The sequence below is a fragment of the Cornus florida genome, unplaced genomic scaffold (assembly GCF_030987335.1).
Source record: "Cornus florida cultivar Cherokee Brave unplaced genomic scaffold, ASM3098733v1 CherokeeBrave_3.0.0_Hap2_Chr03, whole genome shotgun sequence".
Taxonomy (NCBI): Eukaryota; Viridiplantae; Streptophyta; class Magnoliopsida; order Cornales; family Cornaceae; genus Cornus; species Cornus florida.
Window position 1 is genome coordinate 48,811,774 of NW_026775573.1, and position 19,336 is coordinate 48,831,109.

The following is a 19,336-nucleotide window of genomic DNA, read 5'->3' on the forward strand; positions in this document are numbered from 1 at the left end:
TTGATAAATTGCAAAATACTCTCTGATAATTGCAATCCTGCCATACATGCTTATAGCAAATTCACAGAGTCCAAGGAAGAAAAAGAAAAGTTAAAAAACATGCTCATAGTTCATTTGCATCCAAAGCTAAAACATTAAAGGGAATGCTGCATAGCATGACCACAAATAAATTAAAACAAAGACTCCTACTATTACCGCTTCTAATACCATTATTACATAGTTTTATTGGATTTAACAAGGTCACCATTAACAACTTCTCTCCTGCTTCCCTTTATTTTCCATTGGGGCTGTCTCCGTCAGTATTTAATGCAACTTCCGGTCAGGACACATTCCCTATCAAACAGAGCTGACACAACTGCAACACCTTTGAGATTTGGGACGGTTTATTTCCATTACAGACCGTGCATTTGAAATCCCGACACCACCTATGGCAACCACTGGCAACTTTGAGGCCAAACAAACAGTTAATGTAATCAGAGCCATCTGTCTATGCTTGTTGAGCTTGCTCCGTTGTCTTGCATGATACACCAATGATCTTTTCAGGCCCAAGAAGAGAGCGGACAACATGGACAGGCAAGTCAGACTGGCCAACATGCACGCCGTCAGCATCTCAAGCCATAGCAACGTCAATTCTGTCATGAATCAGCAGAGGTACACTGCGGGAACGACAAATTTCCAAACATGTTTTGGCTGCTTCCAGAAAGTCCCGTGTTTCAGCATCCTTTTCCCTTTAAACATGAGAATTTTACAGTTAACACCAATAGATGCGTATGACAGGTCAAGCTAAGATTCTAACTATTCATAAACTTGAAAAGCTCTTGGAAATCACATCCCATGTGTTGTATACTGATTAATTTTGGAGGAGATTTGACCAGATATTTGTACTAAAGTCGTGAGGAAATTGTCCACATAAACAGAAGAAACTAATTGTACGTAAATGGGACACTCATAATGCATTGACAGCATTTTCAAAACCGAGTTCTTGTATACACAACTCTTCTTAATTATGTATGGTACTTTTTTCCCACCAAAAAGTGTGAAATGTAGAATCATCTTCCCCAAATCCACTTATACTAAATAACTTAATAATGTTCCAACTTTTATGCAGAAATCCAGGTCCAGTTACTTTCTGTTACTGCCAAATCAGTCAGTAACAAAATAGTATTAGGGTACCCTTGCATATGACCTACATATTTGAGTAACTGAACAATAACTGGGTTTGACCATGTAAGTTTCAGCATCCCGATAGATGAGTTTCCTGAGTCAATTAATCAAAAGCCTAAACCAGATCAATCACCAATTCTCTCTCTATATATATATCAATCAGCCAAGAACTTGAAGAAAAAAAAAATAACAATCACAATCACAACCACCATCTGCAGCTGCTTCTTCTTCTTCTTTGCCTCCAAGCTCAACCACGACCACCAATCAATCACGGGAACCATAACACCACCACCACCACCTGAATGCCCGAAATGACCCTCTCATACCACCACCACTCTCTCTGCCCACTGGTCCTTCACACCACCTGCCAAATTTCCCAAATTTGCGACCTAACAATTTCGAGAGAGATTGGAATCGTGGTGATAGACGGCTCGACGGTGGGGACTTTATCGGCGATGTGACTTTATCTGCGATGAATCCACACCATAGCCGACAGTGTGGTTTTATTTTCTATTTTTTTGGTTATGGTGTGGATTCAAGATTAGGGATTGTATTCTCAAAGCCCTATGAATTGAGTTAGTTTGAAGGTATATTGGTGGCCTGATTTGAAGGAGGAAGGGCTAGGGTTTGGTGGAAAAGTTGCAGAATAGGTACTAGCATTTGGGAAGAAGACCCAAATTTTGGGTTGGTTGCACTTCCCCACTCACAACAGGGTTGTTTTGTGTTTCTTCTCCGATGAACACTTCCTCTGAAAATTCTTGTTCGGACAATCTTTAATTGAAGAATTAACAAGCTATACATATATATATACACAGAAAGAATAGAGGAGAGAAGAGACATTCAGGGCGTGGTCAACCAGAATATCCGATGTGAAGAAGATGAACAGTAATATATATATATACTCGTATTATATAAATGTGTGCGTGTGTGTAGACCACTTATTTTCTCTAAACCTCCAGTAGAGTTCATGTCTTTTTTTCTTTTCGTTCTCTTTATCTTCATTCCCCTAGATCTTGTACCAGCTCAATCCTAGGCCATGTAATATGGTCAAAACATTTAATCATACCATATTACTCTGTACATCTATTGCATGAATGCATCCGTATCCATCCTATTCTTCTCTTGCAACCCATTGCATCCTGTCGATTTTGTACTGTCAAGAATGGCAGGCCCTCTAAGCCAATTGAGGATAAGAAAAGAGAAGCCTAATAAACCAAGCCAATTGGATATGATTCAGGTCTATCATCAACTGCAAGACTCAATTAAAAGCAGTCCCACTGTTTATATCATTATTAACAGCCAAATACTGAGATTAGGTCTTACTTTTCTGAAATTTCAAGTTACTAAACTATAAGAAACTTTTTGGGGCTCAGAAATAAAAGCATATAATTCATTACCTCGACAGCAGTTAGCATTGGAGAACCTTTTGCTAGATCAGCTGCTATACATGAAGCTAAACTGCAACCAGTACCACGAGTATTCCAAGTTTCTACTCGTGATGAACATAGCTCAAAGAAATTTTCACCTACAAGAATAAATCACAGAATAAATTAACCTATGCACAAGCGAGTGCATACACATGCTCACACCTAAGGGCAGGTAGCAAAAATTCTATTACTGCTCAAAGATTCTATAGAATATGTAGAACATACCATCAAAGAAAACATCAACAGCATTCAATGAAGCAGGGAGGTGACCTCCTTTTACAAGTACATTTCTCAAAGCAATATCAACAATATGTTACATTTTATTTTATTCTTCTTCTTCCTCTTAGTTATTCTAAAAGTAATTTTCATTACGAAAGTAAATGGAACACCATTAAGTAAACACCTGGAGTATGCAGAAAATAGCAGGAGGACCAAAAAGAAAAGTAGATGCAACAGGAAATGGTGATCCAGTGAGGAAGGAATCATGTAAACACTTCAAGAATGATCAGAATGGTACAATGTCATGTGATTCACATCCATTATCCATACATTCAAGGAAAAGTGAGGTGACCACAAACCACAGGAGGTCAGGTCAATGTGTAATTTTCCCACTCATGGCAGAGAGTTGCAGAATACAGTTTCAGTAGCTTCGTGAAGGTATGCATAATTATCAAAAAGATGCATAATTATCAAAAAGCTAAAAAGTTCCACTGGATTTTGCAAGAATTAACCTTGGGCCCATATCATGTATGCATTTTGCAGCAGAACACATGTCAGCAACAGTTTCCAATTGTACACTACCAAGCAAAGCAGATGCCTCTTTTAAATTTGGAGTTACTATGTCAGCCATGTGAAGAAGCACCTCCCTATATTCAGGAACCAAATAAACCATGATTACATGATTCATGAACAAGTAAAATGGATTAAAATGAGAAGTAATAATTAGAGAAATATCATAAGATAAAGTACCTTAATCACACCCCACCCACCCCACAAGAAGCACGTAAACCAACTAGGCTTTTTGCTTAATGAACCTTCTAATGAAGGTTGCTAAACAAAATTGGCCCTAAAAGCATGGATATGTCTCATCTTTAACTTCAAGTATTGACACGAGCAGGAACTGACCCATACTCAAGTGCATCAGACGGGGAGCTTTATTCGGCCACAGATTTGTACTATCTCCTTTTGGAGAGAGTATCACCGCTCTATGTTTAGATATAAAAGAGTAGTGCTTCTCTCTCTCTTTCTCGCTCTCACACACAAACAAACAAACAAAACAAGCACGCTGCTTGCATTAATTTCCAGAAATTTTAGTTGCTGGAAATTCAGATGATTGATTATTCAGGCTTAGGATGTAATTTTAGTTGCTGGACATAATGACAGGGTGATGCTCAAGAGGTGTTACTAGAGTCTCTCTTCTATGAATTAAACTTAACTATTTTGAGCACTGAAACAGACAAAAGCTGTCCATTTAACCTTGTGAGTTAAAGGATATGCAAGTCCCTAATGCCTAAGTCCTTCATGGAGGTTAACACATCAGTTTGCGACGTCGGCTCAAAACCCTGCACTGCACAATTCGACTGGAGGCAATTCGTGTGCCAAAGATGATTGGAACTTGTTGAGAGACGAGATATACTGGTTTGTTCCACAAAGTGGTAGCGAGAACTTTCTGTCCTGATGGGAGGAGCATCTAACTCGGGAGGATGATTGGTGGGAAAGTGGCAATGCCTCTTTTTGAAAAGACAAAGTTTGTTATATTTTAGAACATAAGTAATATACATGAATGTCTCATGTTTAATCAATAATCCGGCTTGGAGGAGCAGAGTGATCATAATTACATGAACCATGTATATATATGTGTGTGATGTCCTTCCCGCCTTTTGGGAATTTACCTTGTTCACATGTCCAATTTGCAGGGCCGGCCCTGGCCCAAGGCGACCAAGGCGGTGGCCTTGGGCCTCAGATTTTAGAGGGCCTCAAGGGGATGGAATAAAAATAAAAAAAAATTAGTTAGGGCAAGTTTCAGACGACACAATCTGCTTCGACACTCCGCAGGGTGCAGCCTCCGCTATCGCCTGAGGTGACAAGGTATGTTCATCCTCTCTCTCTCTTCTATTCTCTCTCCTTTTGCATGAATCGATCTTTTATATATGTTTCTTTCTTTCGTTCATCTCATCATTTGATTTGTTCTAACCCTGGTTCGTTTGATTCGGGCCTTCCAATAGTGAAAAGTAGCTAGGGTTTTGTGTGTGTCACTGTGTGTGTGATGGCTATCAAAAGCTGAATGAATATATTATGGTTCTCTTAGTATTTTAATAAATGTGTGCCTTTCTACATGTGTCTTTCATGGCGATCGAGTCCATAATCTATGGCAGGTACTTTTTTTTTTTTCCCTAAGTCCACTCCAATCTCACAACAGCAGCAGCCATACCCCTTTTCCTCATAATTTTTTGCATTTTCACATTCAATCCCACGAAAATTAAGGATCCCTTCTAGTGGGTTGAGGTAATTATCAACTTTTTCGATCTCTAAATTATGCTCATAATAAAAAGTGCCAAATTAAGGGTATTTTTATTTTTATTTTATTTTTATATGAAGATACATACCACCATTATTGATGTTATTTGAAGTTGGCTCAGCTAGAATTTCAGTTAATAATACTGTCAAAGCACTTGCCATCAGAATGTACAAACACATGGAAATCAAGAGCAGGCTTTAACAAAACAAAAGTTAATGGTTTTTTCTATTAATTTGTACAGGTCTTCTGTAGCAATGATCAATCAATCACTGCGGATTATTGGCTCCCAAAAAAACACACAACAAAGTGTAGTATAGTTAATATATGTGGCCTCCACTATATATGATAGTGGAGGCCACATATAACCTAAAAGTCCCACTACTTCTTCAGTACTACAAGTTCAGCCTCCTATATATATATATATATATATATATAGTCACCTCATCTCCACATATTTTTGTCATCTGTAATCATCAAATTTTAGTAGCTATATAAACAATGAATGTAAAAGAAGCTGCAGTTTTCTGAAACTGTTCTCTTCATTTTTTTATTTTGTGCCTGTGAAAATTTCGCACTCTTTAATTGATAAATTTATTGTTATTAGTTAGCTGTCTTATGCACATTGCACACACGCACAATTATTTATTGGTGGTGATAAAAATTTATAGTTATTAGTTAGTTGTCTTAAATACACAACACATGCGCACAATTATTTATTGGTAGTGATTGATTTATACTTATTAGTTAGTAGTCTTATGCACACTGTACAGGCGCACAATTATTTGTTGGTGGTGATAAATTTATAGTTATTAGTTAGTTGTCTTTTGCACAATGCACAAGGGCACAATTGTATTAGCTATAGAATTTGAAAACATCGTGTTAAAATTTTGCACTCTTATAATTCTTTTTTGCGCATGTGAAACTCAAGGCCTCACATTTGAAAGTTCGCCTAGGGCCTCTCAAAATATTTGGAATCTCAGGGCCGGCCCTGCCAATTTGTGTTTGTTGTGATCGTAATCGGATCACACATCCTTGTCCATGCAAAAAATTGCTAGACAGTTATTGTCAACTCCAAAACAAGTATTATATGCTATAATTATCTACAATGACAACATTGTAAATCGTGGATCCAATACACCGCATAAGGAACTCGAGTATCTCAAAGCTAAGGACATAATTCATGGATTCAATATTATGATTGATTCAAGATATAGAATTCAGCTCGTAATAATTTAAATAATAATAATAATAATAATAATAATAATAAACACTTTTAGATCAAGATAAACCAGAGGAAACCATAAAACTGAAACATGAATGGCAATCCTTAATATTGACTTACAACATCAACATGCATATCAGATAGCACAGACTTCAATTGCTCCGCAACAAACTCCTCTGGCACGATGTTCACACCCTGACAACAAAATGAACTTTTGAACCCAAATCAGAACATAAACTGACAAAAAAAAAAATAAAAAACTTTCACCAGAATCAGCTATAATACGAGTCTCCAAATTGCAATCAAACCTGAATACCAATGGTGTTTTGTGCAGTGACAGCAGTGATCACACTCCGCGGCAGCACAAGTCTTGAGATCAGCCTGAATTCCGGCCCCGGCCCCGGAATCAGAGCCAGCAACTGTCAGAACATGCGGAACTTTCAAACTCCTGTCTTCTTGCATTGCCACAAAGCTCGGTGTTTGGGGGACTTTTGAATTCGCAGACAAAGTGCTTGAAACCCTAGATTGATGAAATCCTCGGGGAGGAGCTTGTATTGTACTGAATCGCGAGCAACTCTAACAAAATTTCAATGCAAATTCTAAAAAATTGAATTGCATATTATGCATTGATAAGGAAGAGAGTACTAAATTAAAGTATTTTACTAAATGAGACAAAACCATGAGAAATTGTCCTTTTGGTTGGTCAGAAAATTAGATGGAAAATTATATAAAAATAGTACGCAAACTGTCGGGGTTTATACCTTAAAAAAAAAAAAAAAAAAAAAAAAAGCCCACACTACTACTAACTACTTTTGGGTTTATTTTCTCTGGACGTTTTTTTTTTTTTCAAGAGCAAACCTAACTAAATTCTGTGTTTGGTTAGTGAGAAAATGGAACATAATACCTTGGTGATGAAGAAGGAACCCGATAGGGCTTGAGAGCACTAGTGACCCATGGAGATGACCATTGTATTGCGTTCTAAGCGCACTAAGAGAGAGGTCCATTTGACCTCCAAGATCAATTTCTATACACTACCTTAAAAATATTCTTTAGGGTAAAACCGGATCAAATTAGACTATATAGTTTGAATTGGTTTGCTAAAGGTTTGGTTGGGTCACAGTTCTAAATTTGTGAAATGTAAAAATACAATTTGGTCACTATTTAAGGTCATTTTGGACTAAACCGAACCGTTAAATTATATGTATGTTATATAATATAATATAATCCTACGGTGGCTAATGCATGTGTTTTTTTATTATTATTATTGATTTACAGTAATTGAATTTTGTTAGTTTTTTGGATTGTGGCTAAATGTTAGTTATTGAATTTGTAATCCTGAATGTATTATGTTATTAGAATGTATTGAATTCAATTCAAGAAGTAACAGAGAATAATAAATTAAAAGTACTGAATATATTAGTAGTTATGAATATGTTGGTTAACTTGGTTTTTCTATAAAATCTTGAAGTTGATCATCAAACTCATCTATATCTTTTTTGAGATATATCATGGGTTTTACTCGGATAATAATATGAGAATCTTTAAGTTGTAACCTGCAAAAACGAGGACTACATTTCCAGAGATTTAAAGGATTCTCATAAAAGTTTTGTCTTAAAATAGCATATAGCCAATGTTTTTCATTTAAGACAAAAATATCAGTATTTTCTCTTTTGGGTGGAGAAAAACTACTATCGCAAACAAAAGTTAAATTTTCTTGAATTAAAATTTCAACAACTGTTGGATCTTTTAAAGTTAAAGAAATTGGTTTTTTTTTTTTTTTTTTTTTTTTTTTTTTTTTTTACTGTAAAGGAAGATAGATGTAAATGAAATTACAACCTAAGATAAAATCATCATGCATAAATGGAAAGTAAAGTAATTTTGGAATGATGAATTTTTTGTCACCAAATAGAAATATCTTTAGCTTTAAATGGGATGACAGTATGCGGTGCTTCCGCATCAATACCTTGTACACCAATGGGGTGTTTCATCTGTCACCATTTTTCTGCTGGAATGGCATTATACCTGCAGCAGCTTGTGGTTGCTCTAGTGTCAATGAGAACACAAAGACTATATGATTTATAACCTTTGAAGTTGAGGATACCATTGACATAGGTATACTTCGGCTTTTTCCCTTGCGATGGAGCAATAAGGATTTCATCTTTTCCGTGTTGGAAATGAAAAAATCGAGCGGATCGCATAGAAAGGTTTGATCCGGGAAGGAAAGGTGCATCATTTTTGTTGATAATCTCTTTTCCTTTTTCTGCCCAAGTAAATCTTCGTCAAGGTAGTTCGGAAGATTGGACATTGGATGATCGTGGAGGAAGCAGTTTATCCCATCCACACTTGTCACCGGAAAGTCTTGCTTAAGCTGATTTTTGCAGCTGAGGTTTCTCTTTTTTTGTTATATAGAGATTTGAACCAGAGGCTTGAATAGTGGTAACTGTGGGTTCTTCTATGTGTAGCTTTGGTTCAGCATTGATTCCTTCAAATAGTCAATTTCATGGTATTTCGAGGTCTGTCCATTGCAATAATTTGGGTTCAATTATTGAATCGAAAGGACGTGGTTTGGACAAAGTGACTAGTTTTGAATCAATTGGAAGTGTAGAGGTTTCAGGTTCTAGAGTGAGTTCATAAAGAACTTTCTATTGAATTCCTAAACCTGGAGAGTCACGATCCATTTTGAGATTTGAAAGTTGAATTTTGACTTTTAATACTTTTTCAATATTGGGATTAGTAATTGAAACAAAGTAGTTTGGTGTGAGTTTGAACCAAATAACATTGTTAACAAGATTTGATTGAATACCTCCGATTAAGGCATCAATAGAGTTATGAAATCGATTATCCATAACAAGAACAAGAATGGGTTGATCAGTTACTTTGCGAAATAGGGAAGTGATCTTGATTTGAACCGAAATTACTATAGAAGTTGACTCTTTTCAAACACAATCTTAAAGAGGACATAAGTCTCATAGAGAAGTAGAGAAATATGGCCCAAATTCTTTTCCTGGTCCAACTTTTCATTTCTTTATGATGAAGCGTTTGGAAAAAATGGTCCGTGATCGAACTTTAGTCTCATGGTCCAATCAATAGCCTAATGCATTTTTATCTGATGAAAATCGTACCCATCATTGATGTTCTTTGATAACTTCACTGTAAAATCAAGTTTCAAATATAAATGCTAGATGTCAATATTGGGTGCAGTTGTTCTTTTATCTGCAATAGCTTTCGATCTCGAAAAAAAAAAAAAAAAAAAAAAAAAAAAAAAAAAAAAATCCATTTTCATACTGAATCCAAGCCCATCCAAACCTTGTCCTTATTCGAAAAAGCTTTATTTATTTACTATTTATTAGGGAATACTTTAAATAATGCAGTACCTTCTGAGTAAAATTTTGAGAAAAATTATTATCTATCGTTGGCCCCTACTATGATAGAATCAGTCCAGAGTACCTAATTTATCCTGTAGCGGCGAATGTCGACAATTCTTGTTCAACTCTTGACAATTCTTGTTCAACTCTTGAACTTCACCGATACAAAGCTACTAGTATATAATAGCACCCAATTAATTCAATTAGCATAAATTAAGATTAAAAAAAAAATTTTAAATTTAATCTGTAATTTTCGGAGTACTTAGTGTTCTCAGTCCATATAGGGTCATATTTATATAGATCCAACAATTTTGTTTAGCTAGCTGCATGCAGGGGAAATCAAAATTAAATTGTTTTTCTTGCCCCCAATCTTAGAATTCCATTGCCTTGCAAACTCAACTCAGTTCAGTTAAGATTGTAGCTAACAAATATCAGGTGTCAGTCATGCTGCATTCTCATCCATGGTGCAGTGACGTAGATAACGAAACCCTAGAAACAATGAATCACATATTAGCTACTAACATCCCTTTCCGACGAGAACCATCGTCATCCCATAGCAAGAGAATGTGCAACCTAAGTCGTTAAGAAACGAAACAAGGAATTACTATACAGAAGTTACATGGGCATTTTCTTGGCCTTCTGTTTCAGCACAACAAATAAGACATTTGTTGTTACAATGGTTTCAGGTACTCCAACTAAGAATTTATTGTGAGAATAGTACCTAACATATTTCGTTTACTTTCTATTGAGAAACAAAACAAAAAGGATCGAACAAATAGAATGTTTTGTTCATATGCAAATTCAGTTGTATAGAGCAGCAGGCACACAAAAAACCACCAAGAACACATCAGCATCAAGAATCTTTCCGAGGGTTTAGACTGAGGACAGCCGTTGCAGTAAATTCAAGATCGGATGGCAGCCGACCGTACCCCATGTTGGAGACGACGGATGCGACAAAGACCAATCAAGTATAGGATGCCTACCAAAGCGGTAGTACAGAAGTCGAAGAAGTCAACGGCACTCAGATCCCCTGCAGTACAGCAGCCCATCAGTTTACTTTGGATGAAATGAAGAGATCACACATTGAGCATGACAAACGCAGCGAAAATCAAGAAACATGAGAAAATAAACACGTCACACACAAAATACACAATGATTTAGCGGGGTTCCGCAAAGCCTACGTCCACGGTGAAGATCCGGCAAAAGAATCCACTACTGTGCGAAAATCTGGAGATTACATGTTTCAACCCGAAAACCCTAGCTCTCGCTCTTACTTTGGTTTTTTTCTGCAATTTTCAATGTCTCTCAATAGTACCACTCCAAACCCTAAGCGCCCTAATATATCGGGTTATAAGAGAATACTAAATAGGGTTCACGACCTGCAAGCAAACGGGTCGCAACTTGATCCGGCACCAAATTCGGGCCACTTTAGGACCGAGGGATTTTAGTCTTGCTCTCCCATCGTCTAAAAACACAAACAAATTACCACCGAGGTCCAAACGTAAGGAATTGTAACAATTTCTTTAACCAGATAGACTAATTGATGTTTATGAGGAGGTGTGCGACCCATTCAGTTTGCATCTTGATCTTTTATTTATTTAACTACTTTTGATAAGTCATCTTGATATTTTATTTTAAACCCATGTGCACAGGAAACTGTACTTCTAACAGTTTGAACTCCCTAAAATTAAAATTGAAGCAAAATACCTGTTTTAAGGAAGTCAAAGGAGCAGAAATTGTAGAGGGCACCCAGCAATATCTGCAAGAGAAGTAAAATGGTAATCAAAATTTGCCTAAAGAAGAAAAGACACGAAGCGAATGTCCAGAAGAAATCTTAGTAAAGTTATTGAGTTTTACCAGCTAGGCATCAAGTTACTGATGCTTACTCTATGAAGTTTTTATCATTGCAAGCAGTAATTGCCTACACGTATATTAGACATTACCGGCACACACCGCATTTACCATAATTTCAAACCTAACCGCTAATTGGCACCGCCAGAAAGCTTCTAGGAAAAACTAAAGGAAATCTTAGCTCCATTATGAATTTATGACAACTCCATTCTATGATTTAAATTCAAAGCTGATATTTACAGAGTAACTGCATGAAAAGTTTGTACAGCGGAACATGCTACTTATATATTCTGTTTGACAAAATTTATTTTCTTTCATCATTAACAGGTACTACAACAAGATACAACTTACTTCATTTACGAAAAAAGGAATGAAAAAAATAAATAACTACAGAAGAAATGAAAAAAAAAAATTTACGTATAACATTCAGTTTGTATAACTGTTGGATAAACTTACTGCAACGAAGTGTGCTTTGTGAAGGTGATGAAGAGCTCTATCAGGATTCATCATATCTCGATATATTCTCTTGATGATCAATGGTAACACAAGTACTTTCTGCCGAAAAGAAAAGGAATAAAAATGTAAACGCTTAATAAGAACACTTTCCTACTTGCTTAACACGTGATTACCTTCCAAAATGAAATACTCAAGACAAGTTTAAGCCATATATCTGAAATAAACAAGATGGTCATGCAACTAACACTGCAGATCTATAAGCATAAGTTCACCAACTAAATAATATACACTGGAGACATATTTTGTGAAAAAAATTATATTGAAGATAAAACAGAACATTGACAATTAATATTCTAATCAGACTTCACATGAATTCATGAATATTTAAATAATTCAGAAAATGATAAGTAGGTAGTTTCATCAATGTTAATATCAAGTAAATTTACTAGTTACTACGCTATGGTGATACTAGTACTAATAATATCTCAAATGAATTGATAATTATCATTGTCCTTGGAATAATCATCACCAATGGAATATTGACTGGACGGACAACATATTCAACTTCTTAAGATTATCCACTAGCCATTTGAACCAACCATTCTCAACTACTAAGAACCTACCATTTTAAGTAACTAAGGGCCTCACCACTTGACTAGAAGAATGCAATTATGACAATGAATCTATTCATTCCAGCAGATACTAATAATTTTGACAATGAATGTAAGCAAGCTCAGAGGAACACTAGCTGGAAAAGATGAGAAAATTCTGGTTGGGAATCAACAGGAGACATGTACGAGTATAATTTTGAAAATTCATTGCTTCAAACAGCACTCAGGTTGGCAGCTATTTAAAATGGTTCCTTACCATTCATGCACTTGGAAAAGGTTTTGCCCAATGAACGAGGTAAACGTAAGGTATTTAATGGATTTGGGATCATTAAATATATTTCTTGTATTTGAGCCTTTGAGGTACACTTGAACTAGAATTGAAATTTAATATGACATATATGTGTTGAATTGTTGGTGTATCAAGGGGAGAAGTGTCATTGCATGATGATCCACAAACACTAATAAAAACCAGATGTATGCGTCTAGACGGGGTTTGTTGAGCAGAGGGAGGGGGCACATCCACCACTACTCTGCCAGCACCAAATGTAAACCGCTGCTGCCACCACTGCAACAACCACCATAATTGTCCTTGTCCACTGCCCACCAACTCTGTATCGGGTCATCATGACCAATGACACTGTTAATCTAGTACCACCTCCAACAAGTTGTGCCCCCACCACCATACACCACCATGGTGTCCTAAGATTCCATCTTCACGACCACCAATTTCTAATGTTACATATCACAAACAACAATAACATCAAAACACAAAGCCTTTTCCTAACTACTTGGGGTCGGATATAAGAATCCTATACAACAATAATAACAAAACAAAAAGCCTTTTTCCCAACTACTTGTGGTCACCTATAAGAATCCTATCTTCTCATTCTGCTCTAAGGTTATAGGCTCTAGGTCACAATGGAGCAACCTTACCAAACTGCCAAGGCCCACCCTCCCTCAATCAAACAACATGTAATCATATATTTTGATCTTCCCCTATCTTAGCATTATCCTTAAAGTGGACTATGTCACTCTCCTTAAACTAGTGCACCTAGTTGTCTTCTTTGTACATGTCCAAACCATTTTATTATTTTAATCGTTTCTCTCTTTTTTTTCCCGGTGAATGTCACTTCAACCATCTCACAGCCACTATGAACAATGTTAGATATCAATTACAATATCAAAGATGAGATTTAAGAACTTTTGAATCTCTTTAGTTTTATGTACTCTTCTAATAGGATAATCCACGAATACTCAACCATGCTGTTCAAATTCAGGTCTCCACAAACACGATGTTTCTCCTGCTTCTTGCTCATCTCTCTGGCTCAAAGTTTTAAGAGCACAAACGCTATCCTAGATAGATATTATGCTAGTTGCCTAGACAATACTTATTGTTGTCAAGCTAAAAATGTATACGTTGTTTCCAAATATACATGTCAGCCACAGTTTCCCAAAATAGAAAAGCAAGAGCCACTAATGGCCTCATTTCGCCATGGCAATCAATAATATCCTTAACAATCCTAGAGAAGTGCAGTTTATATGTCTTAACACATCATACTGATTACCTGGGATTGCCCAAATCCTGAACTAAGCTTTGATGTCTCAAAAGTAGTTACATCCCAACTAGCAAGGTGGTCACATTCTAGCTTTTGCAAATACCACAACAGCCCAAAAGTTTGATGTTCATTTTGCTTCTAGTTCTTGATTTCCTCATAATATATATCAAGATGAACCATATTTTGTTTGTATGGCCAGTTCATTTTTCCTATCTGCAGAAAATGCCAAAATGGCAGTTCCAAATATTTGAACAGCCACAATTTCAAAGAACAAATGCAACAGTAGCAAGAAAGGAATGCTCTCCAAATTTAAACCTCACTAAGCTACATAGATCTATATATACAATTATATTACTAACATGAAAAGGTTCAAGAAGTGAGAAAATTATACCACTATACAGTATGCACACACTTTGACTCATCAAGTTCTAAAATCGAGCAAATACAAAACTTGGATTTGCAGTAATTAAAAACATCAAATGCCAGAAAGTTACAACTAACTATACAGCACCTATAAATCAGCTTATTACTGTAAAAAGAACATCTGGAATGGAACCACCAGGCCTAGAAGGCATAAATGTCACAGAGAGAGAGAGAGAGGAATAAAAATGGATGAATAAATAATAAGCCAAGAAGCTGAGGTATATATATAAAAAAATTCACAAACGAAGAGACATGTCAACCCACATGGATGAGACCATATATGCCTCCAACGAAAAGGTGGTTGTATGTCCAAATATTTTCCAGAACCTCAGCAACCCCCTCTTCCTGCTGGTAGTGCATCGATGTTGCTGGTGTCAACTTACAAATGGGTCGAGAGCACATGGGGCACTTGCAAGGCTGAAGCTCTGAACCATGTTTCCAGTACTGCAAAATGCAACCAGCTGTACAAGGAAAATCACCAACTTCACGAAAAATAACTTTGAAGCAAAAATTTCAATTTGATGGTAAAAGAAGAAGAGTAGTAATTTAAACACGATATATTTTCCTAAAAGTAAACTAATTCTTTACTTCCAACATTATCTGTTGAAAGAACGTGTCCTAGTTGTAAAGTGCCTTCTCCCAGATGCAAGAGTTGTGGGTTCCAGAGCACCGGCACATAACAGGAAACCAACAACTTCCCTACTGTGAAGATGAAATTTATTTACTTAGTTCTTAATAAAAAAATAAAATAACAAAATCATTTCTGCTTCCTTGGTACTGCTACAGGTCATTTTAGATAACTCACCCAAAAAAAGTTTAATCTCGTTAAACAAGACACTAAGAGATCAAAAGGGACACAAGCCTCGGAGAAATAGAGAACTTTGAGTTTGAACCATCTTATTGTCAACATTTTAATTGATGATACCTAAATTAAGTTAAGTGTAAGTGGACATGTCTAGCTGACTATGGAATACATTTTTCTTCATTATTTTTATGAAGTATGAAATAAGATTTGTTTTCGTATTTTAGTTGTTGTTACTACAGGTCAATCTAGGTGCGATTAACATATCCAGAAATAGACTTGTCAAACACAACCGTAAAGGGGACATAAGCTTCATAGAGAAGTAGAGAATTTTGGCCCATTTCCTGATTCTTTCAATTCAAAAATACCAGAATCAGTGAAAGCATTTAGGAGTACAATCAAATTAAAATATTACTAACCCCCACCCCCAACACACACTCCCAATAAAATAGGTAGAAGGAGCAAGGCAAATGTTATTCAATGTCACAAATGTCAAATGCATGACATAGAAGTGAGTCGTTTCCTCAATAAATGGGATAGTGGGATACCGATTCATGATAACAGCCTGCTGGACAACATTAAAATTTAATATCAATACAAAAAAAATAAAAATTGTCCAAGCAAAATACTCATCCTTACTCTTCCACTTGCAAATTTGAACCCTCCTGCTTCACATGTATTACTAGCTCCAAACCTACAAAGGAACCCCAAGTTCTCCAGAATCCAATATTTTCTAGGCGAGACAAAATATTTGTTATTCTCCAATTGAGTACTCATTCGAAGGCATACCTTTTGTCTAGAAGACCATTAAAATATTCTAGATTAACTCAGTAAAAAGTGAGGATAAAAGGTAAATGTTATACAAGGGATACTATGTTAAAGATTGATAAATGGCGATTTAGAAAGGAAGAAGGTCGAACATAGTTTTTCCAACCAAAATATTCTATATTTACTCTGTAAACAGTATAGAATTATTGTTCAGCAATCTTTCAAAAAAGAAGGGTTATTTGCAAGAAATTTAATAAAGCTCAACAGTCAGAGACCAGAAATTCCGGAAAAGATAAATGAGCATGCCACACATCATTAACCAAAATTATAAAAACAAGCAGAGTTATCCATCACCTCCGGTCCAAAATGAAATATCTCATATTCAAATTTGTCCTCCCCTTTTCCTATATTCTCTCATTAACCAAACGAAACCTCATGCAAGAAGCAAGCAACAAAAGAAAATCCTTTTTACAACTTCAGGAAACAAATCAAATGCAAGACAAATGATGATCCTCATGTTTGTTTGGTTGCCGAGAAGATGGAAGAAACGAAACAGAGGATTGGGAATTTTGATACCAAGAACACACCGCAGTACCAGTGGCCACACTGAGCTTGGGAAGGAATGACGAAGGCTTCGACACAGATTGGACAACAGTCATCGGAAGGAGGAGCATTGGAGTCTCTCCTGCTAGGTTTTGGATTGGAACCTATCTCGCTCTCACTAGTTTCTCTCACCTTACTGTTTCTATCACTAGGTCCCTCCCCCATCTCACTCAATTCGACCTCTACCTCACTCTTTCTCTCGTGTTGGAAGTTGTTAATTGGACAATTCCCGAAGTTAAAAGTTAATGATTTATATTTTCCCGAATTTGAATTAAAACAGACTTAGTTCTGGTAGGACTTAAACCTATGACCGACACAAGATAAAGACGTCCCTCTTGGTTAACCTCCGAGACTTTCGTCACTTAGGATTCGAAGAGTCCTTACTTGGCATGGTGGAAACAAGTCTCTGTCAAGGACCAGTTTAATTTAACTGTTATCCTAATTTTTCTGTTGTCCTAAATGACCCTCATATATTAGATGTTCTGACAATTCATGTCCAAACGCAAAGATATCGCATGAAAACCAATGCGAAAAATATTAATCTCAGTTACAGAATCTATGACAAAACCATGACCACCATAAATCCTCAGTTTATTAAACCAATCCAACCTGAGGACGCCACTGTTCTTGTCCAAGCCAACCTTGAAAAAGCCACAGTTGCAACTCCCAGAACACTCAAATGGAGTGATATTCCCCCACTTGAATCATGAATCTTAGCTAATGCTACCACTACTGAGGTACCTCAGAAAAATCAAATATTTCCTGAGGTATTTGAAGTCTTGAACCCTCCTGCTTCACATGTATTACTTGCTCCACACCTACAAAGGAAACCCAAGTTCTCCAGAATCCAATATTTTTTAAGCGAGACAAAATATTTGTTATTCCCCAATTGAGTACTCATTCGGAGGCATACCTTTTGTCTAGAAGACCATTCAAATATAATTCTAGATTAACTAAGTAAAATTCGAGGATAGAAGGTAAATCTTATACTCGTACTAGGGATACCGTATAAAAGATTGATAATTGGGGATTTAGAAATAGGAAAAAGGTCGAACATACGTTTTTCCTACTAAATTATCAATAAACAATGTAAAGAGTATGGAACTATTGTTCAGCAATCTTTCAAATAAGAAGGGTTTATTTGCAAGAATTTTAACAAAGCTCAGCAGTCAGAAACCAGATATTCTGGAAAAGATAAAGCGTGCCACACATCATTAACCAAAATTACCAAAACAAGCAGAGTTATTCACCATCTCAGGTCCAAAATGAATCATCTCATATTCAATTTTCTCCCATTTTCCTATAGTTTCTCAGTAACCAAACGAAACCTCATGCAAGAAGCAAGCAACAAAAATGTAAATCCTTTTTAAGACTTCAGGAAACAAACCAATTGCAGGACAAATTAGAAAATCCTCGTGCTTGTTTGGTCGGCGAGAAAATGGAAGAAATGAAACAAAGAGGATCGGGAGTTTTAATTGGTATCGAAATCTCACCGCAGTACCAGTGACCACACTCAGCTTGGGCAGGAACGACGAAGGCATCGAAACAGATCGGACAACAGTCGTCGGAAGGAGGAGTGTTGGAGTCTCTGTAACTAGGGTTTGGATCGGAACTTCTCATTCTCTCACTAGTTTCCCTCACCTCAGCGTTTCTCTCACTAGATCGTCTCTCCACCCCCACTCAATTCATCCACCACCTCGCTCTTTCTCTCTCTAAAAGAGTCGGAAGCTTTGATTCGACTTATTAAACCAATCGCATTTAAGAATTTTATCTCTATATACGTGTATATATGTAAGTATATATCTATCCAAGCAGTAACGATCACTGAGTTGGGATCGTACAGCATGCATGCCGTGACTGCCGTCCGAAGGCAGTCTAAATTCTGATGAGATCCTCTCAATTTAAGCTTCGTACAATTCTTTTTTTTTTTTTTTTTAAAATAAAGTAAAGGGGGGTAATAATGAAATCTTTTAGTAATTTCGAGGGTCAATAATAATATTTTTGTTTTACTCATGTCAACGTAGCCTATGGGTCCATTCCTGGTTGTTACTACTGTAATGTGGTGGAAAGAAAGGTACAAGGCATGGGCAGTAAGGTTGGTACGCGCCGCCGAAATTGATGTTAAAATCAAAAACTTAAAAATTTTATTTTTTTTTTGATTCAGTACGGTGGCAAAATACTATTAAAAAATTAAAATAAAATTTTTGACTAGTTATTTAAAATTTCAAACTTACAAAATTTTTTATTAAATATATTTTTAAGTTTTTACTTTCAAAAATCTTACAAAAAATTTTCGTGTAACGTTAAACACACTTTAAAGTAGAAACACTTTAAAATAGAAACATTACTTGTGTGTTTTTGCTTTGGGTGAAACCCTGAAAGCAAAAGAAATTGTCAAACCACCCTAAAATGCCAACAAAGGCAAAATGATTTCAAGATTTGTCCAAGTATCAATAGCTCAACAAAGGCAAAATTGTTATAAATGTGGATGTGGGGTTTACAAAATAGTGTACATAATACTACTTCTATCTCATTTTAAAAATTCACTTCAAGTGACCTAACGATATTAG

The 19,336-nt window shown here is 36.2% G+C and overlaps 1 protein-coding gene and 1 pseudogene across 2 annotated transcripts; both read right to left on the bottom strand.

Moving 5' to 3' along the window:
* Window positions 1-74: 74 nt before the first annotated feature.
* LOC132301583 (thiamine biosynthetic bifunctional enzyme TH1, chloroplastic-like) lies at window positions 75-7,342 on the bottom strand (annotated as a pseudogene).
* Window positions 7,343-10,277: 2,935 nt separating this feature from the next.
* Window positions 10,278-18,616, bottom strand: LOC132300460 (uncharacterized). Of its 2 annotated transcripts, none has more exons than XM_059797532.1 (5): window positions 18,260-18,616; window positions 14,858-15,054; window positions 12,004-12,102; window positions 11,404-11,455; window positions 10,278-10,726 (listed from the first exon to the last, which is right to left on the bottom strand). In XM_059797532.1, the coding sequence occupies exons 1-5, from the start codon at window positions 18,384-18,386 to the stop codon at window positions 10,599-10,601; spliced, it is 603 nt and encodes a 200-aa protein (XP_059653515.1). In that variant the 5' UTR covers window positions 18,387-18,616; the 3' UTR covers window positions 10,278-10,598. The 2 variants fall into 2 exon arrangements, with proteins under 2 accessions (XP_059653515.1, XP_059653514.1); XM_059797531.1 differs by lacking the exon at window positions 18,260-18,616 and adding an exon at window positions 16,751-17,900.
* Window positions 18,617-19,336: the final 720 nt, after the last annotated feature.